At 46.8% G+C, this 20,504-nt stretch overlaps 1 protein-coding gene across 1 annotated transcript; it reads right to left on the bottom strand.

Moving 5' to 3' along the window:
* Positions 1-9,138: 9,138 nt before the first annotated feature.
* On the bottom strand, positions 9,139-14,854 carry OTOP2 (otopetrin 2). Its single transcript, XM_073311393.1, has 6 exons — positions 14,449-14,854; positions 13,807-13,943; positions 13,015-13,073; positions 11,828-11,958; positions 10,301-11,196; positions 9,139-9,343 (listed from the first exon to the last, which is right to left on the bottom strand). Exons 1-6 carry the CDS (start codon positions 14,852-14,854, stop codon positions 9,173-9,175), a joined length of 1,800 nt encoding a protein of 599 aa, XP_073167494.1. The 3' UTR covers positions 9,139-9,172.
* Between the last annotated feature and the right edge of the window lie 5,650 nt (positions 14,855-20,504).

Here is a 20,504-nt window from a genome sequence, read left to right as displayed (position 1 = left end):
TCACATGGAGAAAAAGTCACATGTGAGACGAGTTTGGTGGCCTCAGTTTAGTCGCGGTCCCAGACCCAGGCATCCTTAGAAAGGACATAGTCTCAGAGCCAAATTTCAGCAGCTGGTGCTAATCCCACCCTCACTCCCTCAGGGGGTGATCCGTAGAGCAAGGGGTGTTAGGGAGAGACAGGGCGGAGACACTTCCTAACTGGAACTACCTCCAGAATAACAGTATCAAAATACATCCATCCTGCTGGAGAGGATTCCCCAAGCCAGCAGAAAAGGGACCCGGCAGGAAGTGCAGGACCACGTCCAACCTTTCCGCCAATTCCCAGGAATGACCCAGAGAAAGGAGACGCCGAGAAGAGGTGTCCATACTGGCCAGAGTTCTCTATTACATTCTTACCTCCACACGGCTGGTGAGATCCGCAGGGTGGAAGCAGCAACTGGTGGGACCCGTTTTACATTCTCCAGGCACGCAAAGCTAAAATCACCCCCCGCCCCGCAATGACTGCCGTTCAGCCCCGGCCCTCTCCAGGCTTCTCTAAAGAGCTGCGACAGGCAGGCAAGGGCTGCCAACTGGAAAGTGGAACCTGGGCTCTCACAGCACATTGATTTTTGCCTGTTTACTTTTGGAATATTATTGTCATTATATTAATGACCTCGCTGAGAGGCTCATTAGCTCGGCAGAGGGCAGCCAATAGGAATCGACCCTGGCCGGCCCGTGTCAACTGCCTGTTAGTTCTCTACGCAGGATGTGCTGACTGGTGAAAACCGCAAGCCCATATGACTAATGCCTTTTGAAGCTCCACGGTGTCTGAAAGTCACTTCTCCCTCACTGGCACACTCAAGGGAGCTCCAGGTTGGGGATGATGGGCAAACTGGGCTGGCTAAAACAACCGGAACTTTCTCCCCGGTCTCAGAATGAACCTCAGCTGAACTGGTTTTGAAAAAAAAGTTTGGATCTCTTTGTACCCCCACCACCATTTTTCATTTTCTCCAAGCCTCTCTGTAGAAACAGACCAAAAGGGAGGTGGCTTTTTCTTAGGTGATACCAAAACCAGGTGAGTTTGGATCCAGGACTCGTTTTACCTGAGTCTGCAAAGTCTGAGGGTGTTTAGAGACATGGTTGTGCTGTTTGCACGTCTCTGAGCTGTTCTCTTGGGTTCCGGAAGCGGAAAGGTTGGGATACACAGCCAGATCCTCAGCTTCAAATCAATGGAGCTATATCAATTTGTACCAGCTGAGGTTCTGGCTCAGAATGGGAAAAAATGGTCTCAAGGTATTTTCAACCTTGCCAGAAGCAGAAGAGGTGATGAATCTTGGGAGATGGTGGTCAGGAGAAGTGTGTAGCACAGTATGGCTAGACATATGATCAGATAAACATGCAAACTCTTAGGTGCATCTCCAAACCAAACCACAGGAGTACCTGAAGATTAAGTTACCTGTATCACTGCCTGACATGAGAGATGGGCTCCAAAGGAGGAATTCAGAACCAAATCTGAATTTCCAATAGCATAAAATTTTGGGGTGTTCAGATCCTCAAGTGTGCTTTGGGCTCCTCTTGATCTGAGCTGTACAACGCTTGTTCTCAGCCTGCTGTATGCTGCCAGCCCCACTGAAGGTGAGTTTCTTTAGACCACTGGTTTCAGAGTAACAGCCGTGTTAGTCTGTATTCACAAAAAGAAAAGGAGGACTTGTGGCACCTTAGAGACTTTCACGAAAGCTTATGCTCAAATAAATTGGTTTGTCTCTAAGGTGCCACAAGTACTCCTTTTCTTTAGACCACTGGAATATTTTTGGCAAATGTGCGCGGACTTCTGGTTTTGGTTGGAAGCCAGGAACAATACTGGGCTGTTCTTAGCTGAGTTTGTGTTCCCTGAAACTCCAAGTGCAATGTATGGGGTGCAGCTAGAGGGAAACGACACTGGGAGAGAGGTTATTAAGAACAGAAATGGTAGCGTTGCAGCTCTGGGGTTGTCACTTTTACAACATGCTTGAGTTCTGAGTCACAAAGTCCCTCCCAAGAGACTGATAAGGAAAGGAAGGAACCATGGGGTGAGATGCAAAGTACTGTCCTGGATCAGAAACTGACTAAGGCACAGAAAACAAGGACAGGAATTATTTATTTGTCAAAAAGTCAAGGGCGGAAGTGCCCCAAAGTTCTGTCCTAGGAATGGCGTTTCAAGATATTATTGCATGTTATAAACCATCATGCTTCATGGCATAAGCCAGCCAGTAACTGATGGGGAGGTGGGAGTAGGAAGAAATTTCCCCAATCAACAGGTTATTTCATAATAATCCACTACACAGTTTCCTGCACTTACCTCTGAAGCATCTGGTACTGGCCTCTGCCAGAGCAGGATACAGGGCTAGATGGACCACTGTCTGTTCTGGTATGGCATGTCTTATGTATGGGCAATCAACATTTTAGATAGGTAATCAAGCTTCTTTCCTAATGTCCATTTTAAAGCATAGCAGGCCACTGGGCTACTCAAAGATACCATTTGGTAGCCTATATATTTAACAGAAAAAACAGATTTCCATATAGGATAATAACAAACCCAGAATCTTCTTCCCAGAGCACTTGGTGGAATATTGGGAGCCCTCCTGTGGATTTTAAAACCGCAGGCTTAGGTTTTCTGCAGTTGGGTGTGGGTATCTCCTGGGCAGGGAGACAGGAATTGGCTTTGCTGAAATCCTAGATTCTACCTTTAGAAGCAGAGCTCCAAATCCCGCCCTCCCCACAGCTTTGGGGAAACCTGGATAGGGATTGGAACTGGGTCATCAACCACTCAAATAGACCAGATCAACCCCCCCAGATCTGAACACTCCCCTGGGAAGGAAAAGAAGTAAATAAAGTTTCCTTGAGGAATAATAATTGAAGGTTTAAAAAAAATGTTTTACAGTATTCAAAAGTGGTTCATGAAACTCAACGCTTGAAAAGTGCTGGAAGTTTACAAACCCCTAAACCCAACTGGTTCAGCTTTGCTTAACCTTGGGATTCTGGCCTTGCAGACGCTGAAAAGCACCTCTCTTCAACTATAGCTCTTCCAGTTTTCAAATGTATTGATGCAAGTTGACTCAATACAAGCCAGGGTTAAACCAACTTAAGTGCGTCTACTTTGGGGGTTGCATCAGATTAACGAGGTCAGGTTTTAAATCCATTTAATTAAACAGGTGCAGTTTTCCAGCATAGAGATGGCTTTCTTTGCTCCCGGGCTGAATCAAAGTCATTAATACCAGAAATAACCTCTTCCCCTCCATTATCTGCAGCATTCTGATTAACAGCTTTCTTTGTGCGCTCAGCATGAATAAGGTTACAGGCTGTCTCTGAGAGTATCTGCCCAGTCAAACTGTAAATCCAAGCCAAGGCAGTAGGAGGCCACCGTGCTCTGGTGTTTGTCCAACAGGGTTCTGTGGAATGCCTGTTGCCTAATACACTCCAGAGTACAGCCCCACACCCTTCCCCATCACAGATAGCGTGGAGTTAATTGGCAGTTGAGAATCTGGTGTGATAAGGTAATTGAGAAGCTCTGATTATGTGCCATTTTCCCCAGAGAACTCTCCATGCACCCTTCCCTTCGCTGCAGCTGAAGGCGGGGGAGCCAACCACCTTAGTGAGCAAAAATGATGGAGCAATGGCCCAGTGTTGGAGTTGCTCCTCTTCCCGCCCAGCCAGTCCTCAACAAGAACCAGGTCTCACCTCTGGCTCCCACCTGTCCACAAGCAAGCAGCCAGCCTGATTTCCCCACCCCTCAGCAAAGACCCAACCTGGCCTCTCCCCCACCACAAGCAGCTGAATCCACCCACCTACAGCCCTTTGGTGAACTTCCCTCCCAGCGGCCACCCCCTCCCCAGCAAACATCCAACCCCTCAGCCCTCCACAAGCACCCTGCCCCAACCCCACTCTCCCAGACTTCAAACCTGACAACTCCCCGCTCCCTGCGTGCACTGAGCAGCGACCTCTTCCGTGGCCAGTGGACTGGACACGTCTCCCACCCAGCTGCTGAGCTGTTGTGATTATCTCCCCCTCCTGCTTCCTCACCTTCAACTAAATCAAAACCTGACCTAGGAAACAAGGAATGGTTCAGAAATCAGGGAAGAAGGAGAGATTCGCTGTATCCACGACACCATAGCTCAGGTCGGGCCCTAATCACAGCCTCTTCCTCTCCCTATTGTTCACCTGCCATAAAGCAATTTCTTATCTCCATCTCTTTCTTAGATTGGTTCCCTCGCTGTGTACTTACATGGTGAAAGGTCCTGGCTTTTGTGTGTTTGATGGCTCAGGGGAGACTCATGTCCTCTCCTGACAGCTGGATTTGTATTAGACCTGGCTGGGACTTTCAGGTTTGGGTAGAACCGGGCCAAAGCCGTAAAACCCAGCTCTGCATCTGGATGGAGTTCAGGGTTGTCTAGAACTGGAGCTGGTTTGGCCTGTGAACAGGGGAGGGCCCAGCTGTGAAATCCAGATCCAAACTGAAACTCGGGTGAACCTGGGCTCCTCAACCCAAATTCAGGCTAAACAGTGGCCTTCTTCTAAGACGTGCTGAGCTCCCGCAAACCCCACTGACACCAATGGGAGTGCGCTGGTGCTCAGCACCACTGAAAACCAGGCTCCTTTTACTCTGCATTTAGCAACCGAACCGTAAGGGTGAGGCTCCAGCTTTTTCTCTGTTCCCTGCAGCTCTCATAATTGCTTTGTTTGATGTGATAGTTGTTTGGTTTGTGTCCCATGCAGACGTTTGGTTATCTCCCGTCTATGCCGCCAGGAGCTGCAGCCCCTAATGGAGATCTGATTTCTGTTCATTCCAAAATGGCTGTACTTGGAGATACCGTGAAAGAAAGGCTGGTCCAGAGGTTAAGATGCTGGTCAGGAGACCTAGGTATAAGTCTCTGCCCTGCCACAGACTTCCTGCGTGATCTTAACAAGTCACTCAGCCACCCGGTGCCTCAGTTTCTCCTCTGTAAAATAGTGTGCTCCACCTCACAGGGATTGTGTGAGGGTAAATACATGAAAGATTGTGAGGTGCTCTGTCACTAATGGGGAATGTATAAATATCTTTATGTATCAAACATTTTGATTTGCCATGAAAAAATCATCATTGGGGGTGGAATCCGTTACTGATCCTTTTCACTGTTCTGGCTGCAACAAAATATTGACTGAAGGGTTAATTGTGTCATGGTCGTATTCAGTTGAGCTACCTTAGAGTTCTGGAGTGAGTTTCTGGATTCGTATTGGCTAGAAGGGCTTGTGGCCAGTGAAAGGTTTACACGTGATTGTGAGTTGCAACTGATGTGCTAGACTGAGCCTGTGTTTAACTAATTGGGCAGAGACTCTGGCTTTGCCTGCAGGCAGAGTGTCTTCTAAACTGGCTAGACAGTGCAGTTTGATGCCCATCAATGCTTGTAAAAATCCCTTTGAGCATTAAATAAACATTTACCAATTCATTATGGGAAAGAGGTTTTGGTTTTTTTGGTTCTCTTATACGTGAGAGCCCAAAATTATATATTTAGAAATTTTCTACCTGGACTTTATTTTATTTTTTTACACACAGAATTATACATAGGTGCAAATGTCATATTTGGACAGCTGCCTGACTGTGGGCTCAAAAAGGGAAGATGGGCTTTAAAAATCTTGCGTTAATAACACACCTATCATTGTTTATAGCTAGACATATTAACACAATTGAATAGCAGACAAAGGTGGCCAATGATTGGCAATAAAACAGACTTATCTCAGCCACAAACAGCCTTTGCCCACACTCAGGAAGGAGGTGGATTCCGAGATCTCCTTCTCAAGCAAACATTGGAGTAGAGCTGTACAAATAATTAATTTTTGGTTTGGTGGCAGAACTGAAACTATGAGAGAAAAAAAATTCATTTTGGGTCAACCTGAATGAATTTTTTTTTCCAAATTTTTTGGTGACCAAAAAAGTTGAATGTTTATTTGCTTTGGGCTGAATGAAAGGGTTTGATTTGGAGGGTTTTCTAACCTTTTTTATTATTATTTTTAAATAAAAATGAAGTCTGATTTGAAACAAAGTTGTTCTGAATCAGAAGGTCAAAAGGTTTCGTTTCAAAAATGTCCGAATGGAAAGTTTTGACTTTTCCAGACTTTTTTTCTGACTGAAACAATCTGACTAATTTGACACACATTTGTGAAACATTTTGGTCCACCCAAACCTGCATTTCTGGGTGAAAAAAAGATTTGTTGGAAAAATTTTGCCCAGCTCTACTTGAGAGCCTATTCAAGAGCCACTACTTTGAGTTTTGATGCCCTGGCTTGACCCCCTGCAGCAGACTAAGCAGACAGGTTTTGGCCAGCAGTCCAAGCCTGGGAAACCGCAACAAAGGAGCCAGGAAGGGTTTAAAAAGACAGGCACTCGCTCAGGGGGTAGGAGAGCTTTGGAGGCTGAGATCCAGGTCTTCAGAGGTTAGGGTCTGCCAGCGTCTAGGACTGTAGTTAAGATAGATGTGTGAAGACCTTTTGTTTTAAAATCCTTTTTCTCTTATGTTATGCGTTGTGTTCCTGTGGTTAAATCAACAATACATTTGTTTTAAGTCTATACACCACTGGTGGCAATTCCTGAAGGGGAGAAATGCAAGTACCTGAACTCAGTCGGGCCTGTTGGGTAAGTACAGTTGATGCACAGGGTTCTGTAGCCCAAAGAGAGCGGAAAGCCTGGGTCCCGATTCCTGTGGGGGTGGACTTAGAGAGACCAGAGAGGGATCAAAGTTATAGCTAGTCCTGTAAACTTGACAGAGGGTAACACGTTCTGAAGGCAAATAATAAGGAAAGTACAATTCACCAGCAGGAGTAAATTCTTCAGAGGGAGAACTTAAGATTCTGGCTAGGTTTTTTTTCGTCCAGCCAGTTCCCAGTTCATTCACTTGTTTCTCTTACATGTTAATTTGTAACCTCTGAAGAGCTGGTCTTAAAAAAAGTTCTAATGGGCATTGAGTCTAGTGGAGAAAGGCATTACAAGAACCAATGGCTGGGAGATCCCTCCTTGACCTGCTTGCTTAATGATCTAGGAAAGAATCAGCATTTTAACCAAACAACAAATGACTTTCATTTTCACTCTTAGCGCTAGACGCTGTATTGCAAATTATTGGGAAAATGTGACACCTCCACCCTACGGAATTGTGGTATAGTAAAATACAGACTGTTCTTGTAATGGAAAAGCTTTCACACCAAGGACATACACAAGAGGAGAACTAAAAAGAGGACGGGTATTTAAAAGAGGGATCCCCAGCCAGCAAGTCAAAATCTTTAGCCAGGTTCTTTGAATATTAACTTGATCCTGAATATGTAATATATGATGTTGTAGGCTAACATTTTAGTGTAGCTTTGCCTTAATAAAAAAACTAAAAGGAAAGCATCCAATGGCTGGAAGTTAAAGCCAAACAAATTCAAATTAGAAATAAGGCACACATTTTAACCAGTGAGGGTGATTAACCATTGGCACAAACTACCAAGGGGAGCGGTGAATTATCTCTCTCTTGATGTCTTCAGATCAAGACTGCACACCTTTCTGGAAGATAAGCTTTTGTCAGACACAAGTTAATGGACTCAATAGAGAGGTAAATGGTGAAATTCTATGGCCTGCAATATACAGGAGGTCAGACTAGATGCTCTAATGGTCTCTTTTGGCCTTAAAATCTATGAATTGTTGAAATGTGAACTCTTTTTTGGGGCAAAGTATTTCAACCACCTCAAAATCTTTGTTCTTCCCTCTCACTCTGGTGTTCCATGGACCAAACCTACACGTTACTCTAGCTGGCTGGTGAAAAGTAAACTCTGCTCAGTAAAGTAATATGATTTTCATTTATTCTTTTATTTGAGAAATATACAAATAGCCTCAGGAAATTATTGTTAATTTTCATCAGCTCTGCGATTTTCCTCTTCAGTACAATGAAATTTCTTTCTTTCTTTCTTACAAACATAACTTTGTAAGAGAGAGACATTGAGCTGTGCCACGTTGACTCATTTGCTGATACTTATATGCACCAGCCAAACGAAGCATGGCGTGTTTAGAGTTCATGAGGCTTGCTTCAGGTTAGGCAGATACCATATGGATCAGTTCCACTCTCTGATGCACAGGTCTCCAAATGAAATCACTGGCAGCCCTGTGTGTTCATCTAAGGTCAGGAAATCTGGCCTGTAGAATGAATTGGATCTCCAATGTGTTCATTGTGTGGCACTGTGAACATTTAGCCATTCATTGTTACACTGAAAATCAATAAATAATTTTTTTATATAAAATAAGTTCATATGTTTTTTAAAAAATCATTAAACTATTTAAAAAATCCTTTTAATTCTCGTAATAGAATTAACCGTCGGCCCTGATTCAGGAAAGACCTTAAGCACGTGCTTAAGTCTATTCCTATTCAGGACTGCACTTAACCATGTGCTAAGGGCCCATTGGCTTCAGTGGGAATTCAGCACATGAGTAGGTGCTGTCCGGAATAAGGATGCTTTCAGTCATTCTGGGCCTTGGCTGATCAGCAGCTATACAGTCTCAATGAGGAGAAAGAGGATGTGATCAAAGACAGTATTGCAAAGCCGTCAGGACTGTGGTCGGATAGTGGGGAGAAGAGAATTCTAACGTGATTCCAAAAGCCTTCAACATCCACCAGTTCAGTTTTCATGTCTGTGAGCTTGATTCTTCTCCTTTGCAATGGCTCTCCCAGCAGTGGGATGTAGCTTTGTGTCCCATTTGCCTTGCGCACCTGAGTTATGTCATTGAAGCCAATGGATCTCTTAAAGCGAACGGAATCCAGCCTGCACATAGATGGGCTCTGACAAGGTACTGAGTGCCCCCTGGGAGAATGAAGTCAATGACATTGGGAGCAGGCAGCAGGATCAGGCCCTTAGTAGGAAGGGGTATCGATTTGAATGAACTGCACGTGGTTTTCATTGCCCTACTTTGTACACGTTCCACTTTTCTAAAAGCCTTAGAACTTAAAGCAATAATTGAAATCAAACACACGCACTCATACATGAGTAGAAAACAACATCTGGGACTATGAGTGGATTATTTCCACGGTGGTGCAGTAATGCCCTGTCATCGCTAGGGCGTGAGATGCATGCAACCCCCAAACCCTTCAGTACAGCCACTCAGACTTTCAGTCCCGGGGCGGGAAAGGTGGGTTGATAGAGCAGGTGTTCTTCCTTTTAGGACATGATGTAGACCTCCAGTAGGCTGGCCACTGCGTGCATGCGGTAGAAGATCCCGAAGGGCAAGCAAATGTCCACAATGGCAGCCCACATCGAGTAGCCGTAGAAGTTGAGTTCCTTGTCGTTGTCGAACTGCGGCCGGGCGCCGAATGCTGGCATGATCCAGAGCTGTTTGGAGGTGGGAAACAAACGTGACAGTCTCAGTGAGAGGGATGGGATGGGGTGAGAAGCTGTAGCTGCTGCTAAGAGCTTCAAAGGGCAGAAGAGTCAGGGAGAAGGGAAAGGATAAATCTTCTAAATTCAGGACCATATTAGAGACAGAAAAAGAGTGGAGGCTCTTTATCTAAATCGTCTCTGCCTGGTTTGTTCAGAAGCCGTAGCTCCTGTGAAATGTCTGTATTTCCTCCACAGCTCTCCTGTAAATCAAAATGCCTTCAAAACACTGGGGGGGAAGGAAGGGGGTCATGCTACATTTAATTGGCTTCCCTTAGGGCTTACAATGAAAATCGTGGCTGCTAATCAAGTGTAATTGCTAATCAAAGGCAGGCTTCTAAGTGAAGCTCTTTGGGGCCAGATTCTGCTCTGAGCTACACCTGTCAATAGAGATCCTGAGAGTACAATTTGACCCATGGGGTGAAATCCTGGTCAATGGAAGTTCTGTCATTGGCTTTAATGGAGCTAGGATTTCACGCATGATACTTCAATACTGATCACCTGATATCATGTCTTTTGCTGTCTAACATATAACAAAATGGCTTAGATCAGGCTCTAAATGCCTTTTCCCTACATTAAAAAGATAGAATCAAAGGATTAAGCTTAATGAAAAATATTGGGCCCCGATTCTCCTCTCCTTCGCACTGATTCTACAACGTTATGGGCTCCAGTTCTCTGCTGGCATAAATGGGCAAAAAGCCACTGAAATCAAGGGAGCTGTGCCTAGTTACACCAGCAGAGACTGTTTTCCAATAAGTCCACTGACTTCAGTGCAGCATCTTCTGATTTAAGTGAGAGATTTAAGGTAAGAAAAAGGAACATTTTCCTTAGACCACATCCTCTTGGACATGACTTCCTGCCCTCCATTGACCCACCCACCTCCCAAAAAATCTCTTTCTGACTGTCACTTACAATTACGTTGCACAGGAGCAGGAACAAGGAAATCTCCTTTAGGAACTTCCTCCTCCATTTCACCTTCTTGGGGACCATTATGGACTGTACCACGTCTGAAGGCTGAATTGCTACCGCACCTTGACCGTGGGGCAAGGGGGATGGCAGGGCACTGCTGCTTTCGGGGACGCGAAGGGATACGGCATTGATGTTGACAAAGGTGAGTCCATATAGGTCCTTCTGGTGAGGATGAATTTTGTGGTCATCTTCTGGGGGCTGCCGATGAAGGCCTTCGATGATGAAGATGTTCTGGAAGGTGTGCTGGGCGATCATCAGCAGTGAGTAGGTCAAGTTGAGGGCACTTATGGCATCCCTTGGAGTGCTGGCCACCACAGCCACAATGGAGTAGTAGGAGATAGCATATTGCCCCACGGCAGCCCCCAGCAATAAGGCCATGTCCAAAGTCCTGGTTGGATTCTTGTGGTGGTCCATGTCTCTCTTATCAAACCTGTAGACAATGGAACCTCCGATGCAGACAAGAGACATCAGGCTCAGGCAAACTATGTTGAAGGTGTAATACATGATGAGTGCTTCATTTTTCTTGTCTGGCTGGCCACTGGCATTCACCTGCACCTCATAAACAATAAGGACCGCCAGACCGCTCACCAGTATCAAAAGCCCCAAAATGATGCCCACAAAGAAGGTCCTTCTGAAGAGCCTGAACTTCAGGTGGTGGATATGGTGGGTGTGGTGGTCTATGAGGCGTCCAACGTTCTTCCACATCACATACAGCATGGCAGAGGCAAAGAGACTGTACTCAATGTTGAAGGGATACAACCAAAAATAGCCACTCTGGAAGATCTTGCAAATTTCACTGGTACAACTACAGCCTTCTATTGAGTCACTTGCCCTTCCAGCTGGAACAGGAAAAACACATACATGTTACATTGTTACTGTGGGGAACAAGCACTTTTTAACAGACCTGAAGAGCCTCACTCTGGAGAATGATGGTCACTAAAATGCAGGACCAAAGATACAAGTCGATCTCATGACCCCAAAACCCAGGGTTGCCTGGACACTGAGAGTCCGCCCATTGAAACCTCAGCCTCCCTTTGGTTTCTGCCTTTCGGAATTGCTTTCCCCCTTGTCAAACAATTGGTTTAGTGAACATTCTTCTCTTATCTGGGCCTGTCTCGAATCCCGTCTTCCTTCCTTTCGTCTTCCACCCTGGTTCTTTCTTTCATTCTCTCTCTTTCCTTTCCTTTTCTTTTCCTCCTCTCCCCTCCTCCTCTTCTGTTCATTCTAGGTTCTCTCTCCATCCCCATGACTCCTGCTGGACACAAAGCAAGACACGGATGCTAAGGTCCAGATTGGAATACCCCTACTCACACAAGATAGCACCTTACTCTGGGCAGTCCCCTTGCATTCACTCATCAATGAAATTGCTACTGAGACGGAGTAAGGGTATCAGACTCTGATCCGGAGAAAGACTTCTAACTCCGTAGCCTCAGCTCCAGAATTAGCTGGGTTTACTAATGAGCAAATTACCTTTCATGATCCATCTGTGTGTTCCTTCTGTTACATTCTGGAATTTTGTGTGTGATTTATGCACGGACTCGTCCGTTACAGCTGACATCCACACGGCTAGATTAGTGGTCAACGTCAGCATCAAGCCACACCTGTATGAGAGAAGAGACAGATAGAATCAAGGCAAAGTCTGCTTCTCTGGCACTTATCCTCTCTAGGCCTCAATGCACTCTTCAAACATGAGTGAATTAAGCCTTGCCTCTGTGAGACAGGCAAGTATCAGTATCCCTGTTTTATATATGGAGAAACTGAGGCACAGGGAGGGGAAGTGACTTTCCCCCAGTCACACAGGGAGTCTGTGGCAGGGTCAGGAAGAGAACCCAGGTGTCCTGATTCCCTGTCTGCTGCCCTAACTGCTCTCTCTCATTCCCTTCACTCTTCATACCATCTACCCTGCCCGGTAAGCACCAACTAAGTCTCGTCTCTCACTGTTTCTGGCTCAGTCTGTCACAGGGTGTGGATGGAAGTATGTAGAGTAATTGGTCAGGGTTGGCCTGTCCAGAAAGGTGGATCCAGTCTTGCGAAAGTGAATATGATCATCTGAGGTCTGGTTTCTCATTCCATCAGCCTTTTGATCTTCCTGACGCTCCTTTGTGTTCCTTCCTAGTACCGGGGAAGTGACCAGGACTTTTTTTTAAAATGTAAGTATTATGTGCTAGTGTAAGGCTGTGCCTCTGCGTGGGGATCAGTCTTCCTGCTTCTGGATCTTAAAGGGTGAGCTGCTAGTACAGGAATGCCCCTGGTAGCCGGCTCATTAACATCTATCTGTGGGTCAACCACCACTAAAGGGGGACAGAGTGCCACACTGCGTGGGCCGGGATTACACTGGAGAGGGGCTCAAACCAAAACCCTGGCTCTGCCTCTCAGTTTTGCAGCTGGCCCCCATTTCTACAGCTTCCTGAACCTGATCTGTGAATGGACCCTCCCCTTTTAGCACTTCAGGGTAGCTGGGAACCAAGTGGCAGCTCTCCACTTTTCACCACGGGACCATCTCTTCTGTGTGCCTGGTAGGATAATCCTGTAACAGACCCATTGACATGAAAGAACGTAGGAATGTTCCCCTTGTAGAATTGCAGGGGAGGCTCGCAGCGGCAGAGGAATGGGGACCAGTGCAGAAGAGGACAGGCCCAGCTGGGAGAAATACTCGCCTGGTAACGTCCAGGTGCACGTGAATGCAGTCTTTGGCAGAAATCCACAGAAAGTACGTCTGGAAGAAATATAAGCGTTGATTAAGACTGACCCTCAAAGTGGCAGCGTCAGACTAGAAACAGACCCGGTCACTTCCATGCTCTGCAGAATGAAAGTCAGGCCCTGCCCTATTCTCTGCTGCACTGGGCCCATTTTCCCAACCGTGTCGCTCCTCTGCCATTTACTTTGCCTTGTGCTGTAGCCCTCCCATGCTCTCCACTCTGCCTCTGCAGCTCCTTCTTCTGCCCACCATTGCTGCACATCAGGCTGCTCCTGCTTATCCCTTGCTCCCATCCAGCCCTCTCTGCTCCACAGTATTGACATCCATCAGGGGTTCCCAACCTGGGGGTTGAGACCCCACAGGCAATCATGAACAGATATCAGGGGTTACAGCCATCCTGCCCTTTCCATGTTGCTAAATGGGAGAGAAGCCCTGGCTAGAACCTGGCTGGGGGGTTCAGGTGACCAGTCCTGCTATGCAAATAATAGCAGGTCATAGTATGGAAAAGAGTTATGAACCTTGACCTAGAGCAAGTCACCGCAGATCAAATATGGTTTGGCGGACGGGGAAGTGTGCTCCCTGAGGAGTTTAGTCAGCTGAGTTTGCTCTGCTAGGTTAGAATGGATCTAGGAGTGAGCTAAGCTCGCTGGGCAGAGACCGGTCCAAGAGTGATCAGCACCCCAGGAAGGTCAAGCATTGTCCCTGAGCTCACCCCACCTGTCCCCCGGGCACTGAAAGAGCCCACGCTCACCTGGACGATCACAAACACAGCCTGCACGATAGGGTAGATAATTTTGATGGCGGACAGGCAGTTGTAGAAGCTGGAGTAATACCCAGTTTTAAACACGTCCATCACGAGGGTGAAAATGGCAAACAAAACCAGGCCTCCTGTTGAGGAAGCAAAGGCAATTAGAGATGACGTGCACATGGTGGGGGTGGACAGGTAGACGTAGGTGAGCCCACACTTGTCTAGACAGACAGTGGAGGGAGAGAAATGGCATTGCCATGTAGAGGCAGATGGCGTTTTGGGCTTCCCCTTTATAGTAGTCCCAGTTTTCTTTTTACCCTAAAGCCTACAAATCCTTTGTACCAACAGCCCTTGGAATGGCAAATGACGAGGCTGAAAAATAACAGAGTACGTCGGAGAACCCTCCTGTGTAAGTACCGGATCCAGCAGGTTAATGAGACTGATCATTGGAGCAGTCAAACCCTCAGACCCAGAGCACTAAGGAAAGGAACCTTCTGTAGTTCTCTGTGAGTGATGTTTTGAGAAGGGCCCCTAGGTGGCCATCTGGGCAATGCTTTGCCCACAGAGTGCTTAGCTCATATGGGATCCCATCTCCACCCCCCCACCCCCCGCCACCCCAAGGTATCACCCATGGTGGCTTTCTACCTCTCAGCCAGACAGGTCCCGCATGGGAGTCCTTGTATAGGATGGCATCCTGGCGCTTAGTGGTGACGATGAGGTAGAAGAGTGTCCAGGCAATACAGATCAGCATCATGATGGTCAGCAGGAAAAACACGTCATAGTCGTGCACAGCTACCTGGTTGAAGGCTGCACTGCTCACCAGGGTGCAGGCCAGTAGCACCAAATTGACGGCCAGCAGGACTGAGAACATGCGGCCTCCTTTCTTCCAGATCTCCTTGGGGTTGTGTGTCGAGGGGGGCAAGTGCGGATGGTGGCCCAAGGAGCCTGTTGGGCTGGAGGCCCTGCTGGCAATGTCTTCTCTCTGACCGGAGCCCATGATGGAGTCTTCGCGGCTGATCTCGCTGTCTGTCCGCACGGGCTCCTCTGTCATGGTTCAACTAATGCCAAAGCCAAGTGTTACTGCTGTCAGGAACAGAACCCCAGAAATAAAAGGATCACTCCATCTGAATCAAAGAATCATAGAATCATAGGACTGAAATGGACCTCGAGAGGTCATCTAGTCCAGTCCCCTGCACTCATGGCAGGACTAAGTATTATCTAGACCATCCCTGACAGGTATTTGTCTGACCTGCTCTTAAAAGTCTCCAATGATGGAGACCCCACAACCTCCCTAGGCAATTTATTCCAGTGCTTAAGCTTCCTGACTGTTCAGAAGTTTTTCCTAATGTCCAACCTAAACCTCCCTTGCTGCAATTTAAGCCCATTGCTTCTTGTCCTATCCTCAGAGGTTGAGGAGAACAATTTACCTCCCTCCTCCTTGTAACAACCTTTTATATACTTGAAAACTGTTATCATGTCCCCTCTTGGTCTTCTCTTCTCCAGACTAAACAACCTCAATTTTTCCAGTCTTCCCACACAGATCATGTTATCTAGACCTTTAATCATTTTTGTTGGTCTTCTCTGGACTTTCTTCAATTTGTCCACATCTTTCCCGAAATGTGGCGCCCAGAACTGGACACAATACTCCAACTGAGGCCAAATCAGCACAGAGTAGAGTGGAAGAATGACTTCTTGTGTCTTGCTTACAACACTCCTGCTAGTACATCCCAGAATGATGTTTGCCTTTTTTGCAACAGCGTTACGCTGTTGACTCTCATTTTGCTTGTGGTCCACTATGACCCCCTGGATCCCCTTCTGCAATACTGCTTCCTAAGCAGTCTTTTCCTATTTTGTATGTGTGCAACTGATTGTTCCTATGTGGAATACTTTGCATTTCCGTATTGAATTCTCTAGTTTGTCCAGATCATTTTGAATTTTAATCCTATCCTCCAAAGCACTTGCAATCCCTCCCAGCTTGGTATCGTCCGCAAATTTTATAAGTGTACTCTCTATGCCATTGTCTAAATCATTGATTAAGATAGTGAACAGAACAGGACCCAGAACTGATCCTTGCGGGACCCCACTTGTTATGCCCTTCCAGCTTGACTGTGACCCACTGACAAATATGCTCTGGGAATGGTTTTCCAACCAGTTATGCACCCACCTTATAGTAGCTCCATCTAGGTTGTATTTCCCTAGTTTTGTTTATGAGAAGGTCATGTGAGATAGTATCAAAAGCTTTACTAAAGTCAAGATGTACCACACCTACTGCTTCCCCCTTTCCCTCCCCCAATCCACAAGGCTTGCTACCCTGTCAAAGAAAGCGATTAGGTTGGTTTGACATGATTTGTTCTTGACAAATCCATGCTGACTGTTACTTATCACCCTATTATCTTCTAGGTTTTTGCGAATTGATTGCTTTATTTGCTCCATTATCTTTCTGGGTACAGAAGTTAAGCTGACTGGTCTGTAATTCCCTGGGTTGTCCTTATTTCCCTTTTTATGGATGGGCACTATATTTGCCCTTTTCCAGGCCTCTGGAATCTCTCCTGTCTTCCATGACTTTTCAAAGATAATCGCCAATGGCTCAGATATCTCCTCAGTCAGCTCCTTGAGTATTCTAGGATGTATTTCATCAGACCCTGGTGACTTGAAGACATCTAATTTGCCTAAGTAATTCCTAACTTGTTCTTTCCTCATTTTAGCCTCTGATTCTACCTCATTTTCACTGGCATTCACTATACTCGAAGTCGGATCACTACTATTTTCTCACAGGGCGACACCTTTTGTGTAGTATGCGCATGCCCTGCTCCTGCTGTTGTTGGAATGAGATTCAGGGTTGAACCAAAGGGGAGGGTGAGAGGCAGGGGGTTCAAGGGAGATGGAACAGTGGGGAGGACGCAGAAGCCAGCATGCACGAAAACTAAGGATGAGCTGACTTCTGACGTTTCTCTCTCCAAACTCCCCACGCATTCAGAGCAACACCTGCTGCAACTGCATCTCTCTGAAGGAACTTTGCCAGCCAGCACGCTCTTGGGATAAGATCCGGTGAGGAGCCGATATGGAGGGCTAGAGAATGTTCAGTAGCACAGGTGAGTGCAGCTCCTGGGAGGAGACACATGAGGGGACTTCCCCCCCCGCCTGGCTTTGTACCATTCTGGTGGTGTTCCCCTCAATTCAAGGTGTGTAACTTATCTTCTCCTGGGGTTGCACCTTTTGTGCTGTGTGCATGCCCTGCTTCCACTGTTAGTGGAATGAGATTCAGTATCTGTCTCTGCTAAGGGGAATCATTAGATCTGAAGAAGCCTGTTTAAAAGGGCAGCAAGACATTTCCTCAGTAGCATTTGGTCACTGAGACCCTATGGGCTGCGCTCACTGTTTTGTCACTTTTGAAAACTCAAATCAATGCTGCAGAGCTAATTCAATGTCAGTTTAACACAAATATTAACTCCCCAGGGTAACACACCCCTAATATATAATATAACATTTAAATGTTTATTGACATGAACTATTGGAAGGCATGAGAATGCAGGCAAGATCAAAGGTCTTAGGGCAAATGACCAACATGGTTCGATTTAAATGCCAGCCACAAAACATGCAGACAAAATGTTATGCTTCCTGCAAAGAAACAGACCTATTACAATGATAAACCGAATAGAATAGAAATCCATTAGAAAAACACAGTGTAGTTTGCAGCAAGCTTAGGCACTAAAACAGGTTCTTTAGTGAGCTTGTCTAGCTTTCCAACTCCTCCAAAGCCTGTTACAAATAGGTTAAGCTCAGTGCTTTATTAATATTTTATAAAACTTTGAATTTATCACTAGGGAAACCTGGGCTGAAGTATCTCTGAGATCAAAGCTATTATTAAAGCCAAAAGCCATTCCACCAACCTGCTTTTACGCCTGCCAACTGATTCTCTGATCTTACCTGGGCTGCTACACGAGGTTCCTCTTCCCTCAAATCTGGACAGTTGCAGAATTTATATCTATTTGGGCATCGTCTTGATTTACACCATCTCTGGAGCTGACAGTGCTGTTTCATAAACTTCTCAGTGAAACTCCCATGATCCATTGTGTGCAATGGGCTGGTTTTGGGGAAGAAAGAGATGGGGAGATAAGAGTTATTGGCTTTTGAAGGGCACGAGGTATGAACATTACTGAGCGTGGTATGAGCCTCCCCTCTAGGTCACAGGAACATAGATAAAGTTCTGTGATCAAAGATCCATTAGATCAAGTCCAGACCCCTGCAAGGGCAACCTAGATCGCCCTGACAGACGATGTATGACATGGTACACTGACACTCCATTTGATCTTAGCTAATGTTTATGGACTACTCGGTCCCACTATAAAGTACTCCAGGCGTGGGCACTAGACCACTCCAAATTGCTCTACCAACATACTTCAAGTCTGCCCTATCAGGACACATGCCTGAGGGAGAGAAAGGAATCCACTCCCATATCCATTCAGTCCTGGGTGTTCCTCAGCCTTTCTCTGCTTGGTCAGTGACTGGGGACGGGGAGGTATGTTACTGGGACCGAGTAGGACTTGTTGTCTTCAGTCACTGAGTTCCATGCACTGCTCCATCCAAACGCAGGCCCGGGCTTGCTCTGCCGGGGCTGCCCTTCTCCTTTGTTGCTGGTTAATTTACCTGACTACTTTTCCTTCAAATGACAAGCTGATTTGTCACTGATGGAGTGTATACAAGTTGCATATGCACTGTTCTCCCATGGCTGTTCAGCAGTGGGCAAAGCCTGTTGCTTAATGGAGGTGGTCTCAGTAGGGTAGGGTCGAGTTTTACTCAGTGTTTGGGCAATGGTCGCTTAAGACGGAAAGCTGCCTAATAAGAATGGGCTATTTTACAGGCTTCACTCTAGCTTCACCTCTTCCATGTGTTTTCCCTCTATCAGACTGTCTGTCTATGGCAGAAATGGGTCTATATTCTGTTTTCTTTCCAGTAATTCCCTCTCCTGGGGTTGGGATAGATTGGGTGATAATGTCTCTTCTTTCTGCAACATTGTCCCTGACCATCTTCATATCTTTTCCCAACCCTGCCCTCTGCTGGCTGGCATGGTTTTTGTGATACCCTTTTCTGCTCCAGTCGCTTTCTTGTTACTTGTTCTATCTCATTTGTTCGCCTCGCCCTACATGTTGCTCTTTCCCCTTACTAGACAGAGCTGAGGAGAGAGTATTTCCTTCACGGAGCAGTTCTCTGAGAACCCCAGGAGTTACAAGAATAGGCCCATTAATAATAAGATGAGAATAACTAATATCTAAGTAACAAATAGTTTGCATTACTATATTGTCTTTCCTCCGGAAGGATACAAAGGGCCTTAAAACTGGCAACTATCTCTTTAGCTACCATTTAACCTCTCCGGGCAGAGTTCAGACATGATGTAATATGAAGGGCTGCAAATCCACTGTTGTCAATAGACCCCACACCTGAATTTGACCCTGGCTGTAGGATACTTTCCTGTATCCCTAGGGGGTTGAGAGGGTTGTTTAGTTAGTGTTTGCAAAATGCTTGGGAGATGGGCTGAGCTAAGTGTCATTTGATTATCTCATTAGCCCACTCACAAATGCAGCCTGAAGCTCCGGAGTCACTGGCTTTTCTTCCCCCTTTCTGTTGCCCGTCTCCTCCTTGCCCCTTTCGCTATCCCTCCCGTTCCTTCCCGTCAGTGATGCTTTCCCTCTCTCGCTCTCTCCCTTTTCTGTTCTCTTTCTCTTTCCATTTCCCTCCTTCACCCTTCTCCCCTCCCAGTCCCCTCTGTCTTCATTCCCCTACCCTGGATTCAGACTGCACTGATGGGCAGCCCTACTGCTTCCCCACAGGCTCACCCTTTCCCATGCCATAGGGATGAACTGTAGACCAGGTGCCCAGAGATGTTAGTGGCATGGCTCCCATTAATGTCAAGGGAGCAACAGGAAATTCTCCGCACGTTACACTGCAAGGCGCACCAGTGAACTCGAGGAAGGAAAATCAAAGGTCAGGGCCACGTGTTGGGATAACCATGTGGCTGGTCTGGCAGATGGTCTTGTTGTGGTTTGGCCTCGCTGAGCAGCAGAGGGCGCCACAAGACCATGCATCCTGCCAGGTCTGGCAGAAGGAGGGTGGAGCAGCGTGTCCGTACTGAAGTCTCCCAGCATCCTGCAGGGCATGGAGTGTGCTGGGTCAGCACCAGCATGTTCCAGCCAGGGAATTCGGGATTGATCTGTAGCTCTAGGGGAGGTGCTGCCGTTTTACCGACAGGCCAAATCCTATCCCCTCCTGAGGGAAGGCCTCAGATAAACCAGCGGGGTTCTCTGCTGGCGGGAGGAGGGGGACAAGGGGGAGGGAGGGGAAAGGAGGATTTTGGAGCCCTTTCAGGGAGCCCACACCCCGAGCTTGCTGTTGGTTCCAGTTCTCTAGGTGCCCTGTATGCTTCCCTGGGCAGCAGGGGGTGGGCGGATGGACGGCTGGGGCTGATGCCGCTCCTGGTGTGTAGCTAGTGTGCCCACACGCATGCCCAAGCTGTATTACGTCTTTTACCATGAAAAACTGAGCCATACTTTTCTGAAAAATAAACCCTAGAAATCAGTAAAAACGCCGCCCCCCGCAAGTCTGGGCTCTCCCTCGAATGCTGCTCTCAGTTACATCCGGGCAAGGCGGGAGGGAGTGTCTCACGGTTCACTGCGGATCCTGTGCTTTTAGACAAGCCGAAATGT

This window comes from Lepidochelys kempii, chromosome 14, assembly GCF_965140285.1.
Source record: "Lepidochelys kempii isolate rLepKem1 chromosome 14, rLepKem1.hap1, whole genome shotgun sequence".
NCBI lineage: Eukaryota > Metazoa > Chordata > Testudines > Cheloniidae > Lepidochelys > Lepidochelys kempii.
This window is presented reverse-complemented; position numbering and strand designations above follow the sequence as displayed.

Excerpts from the sequence above, each read along its gene's own strand:
- OTOP2 (XM_073311393.1), bottom strand. The coding sequence starts at position 14,854 with ATGACAGAGGAGCCCGTGCGGACAGACAGCGAGATCAGCCGCGAAGAC. Across the intron at positions 11,959-13,014 it reads GTGCACCTGGACGTTACCAG|GTGTGGCTTGATGCTGACGT; the intron begins GCGAGTATTTCT and ends TCTCTCATACAG. Across the intron at positions 9,344-10,300 it reads TGCTCCTGTGCAACGTAATT|CTCTGGATCATGCCAGCATT; the intron begins GTAAGTGACAGT and ends ACCTCCAAACAG.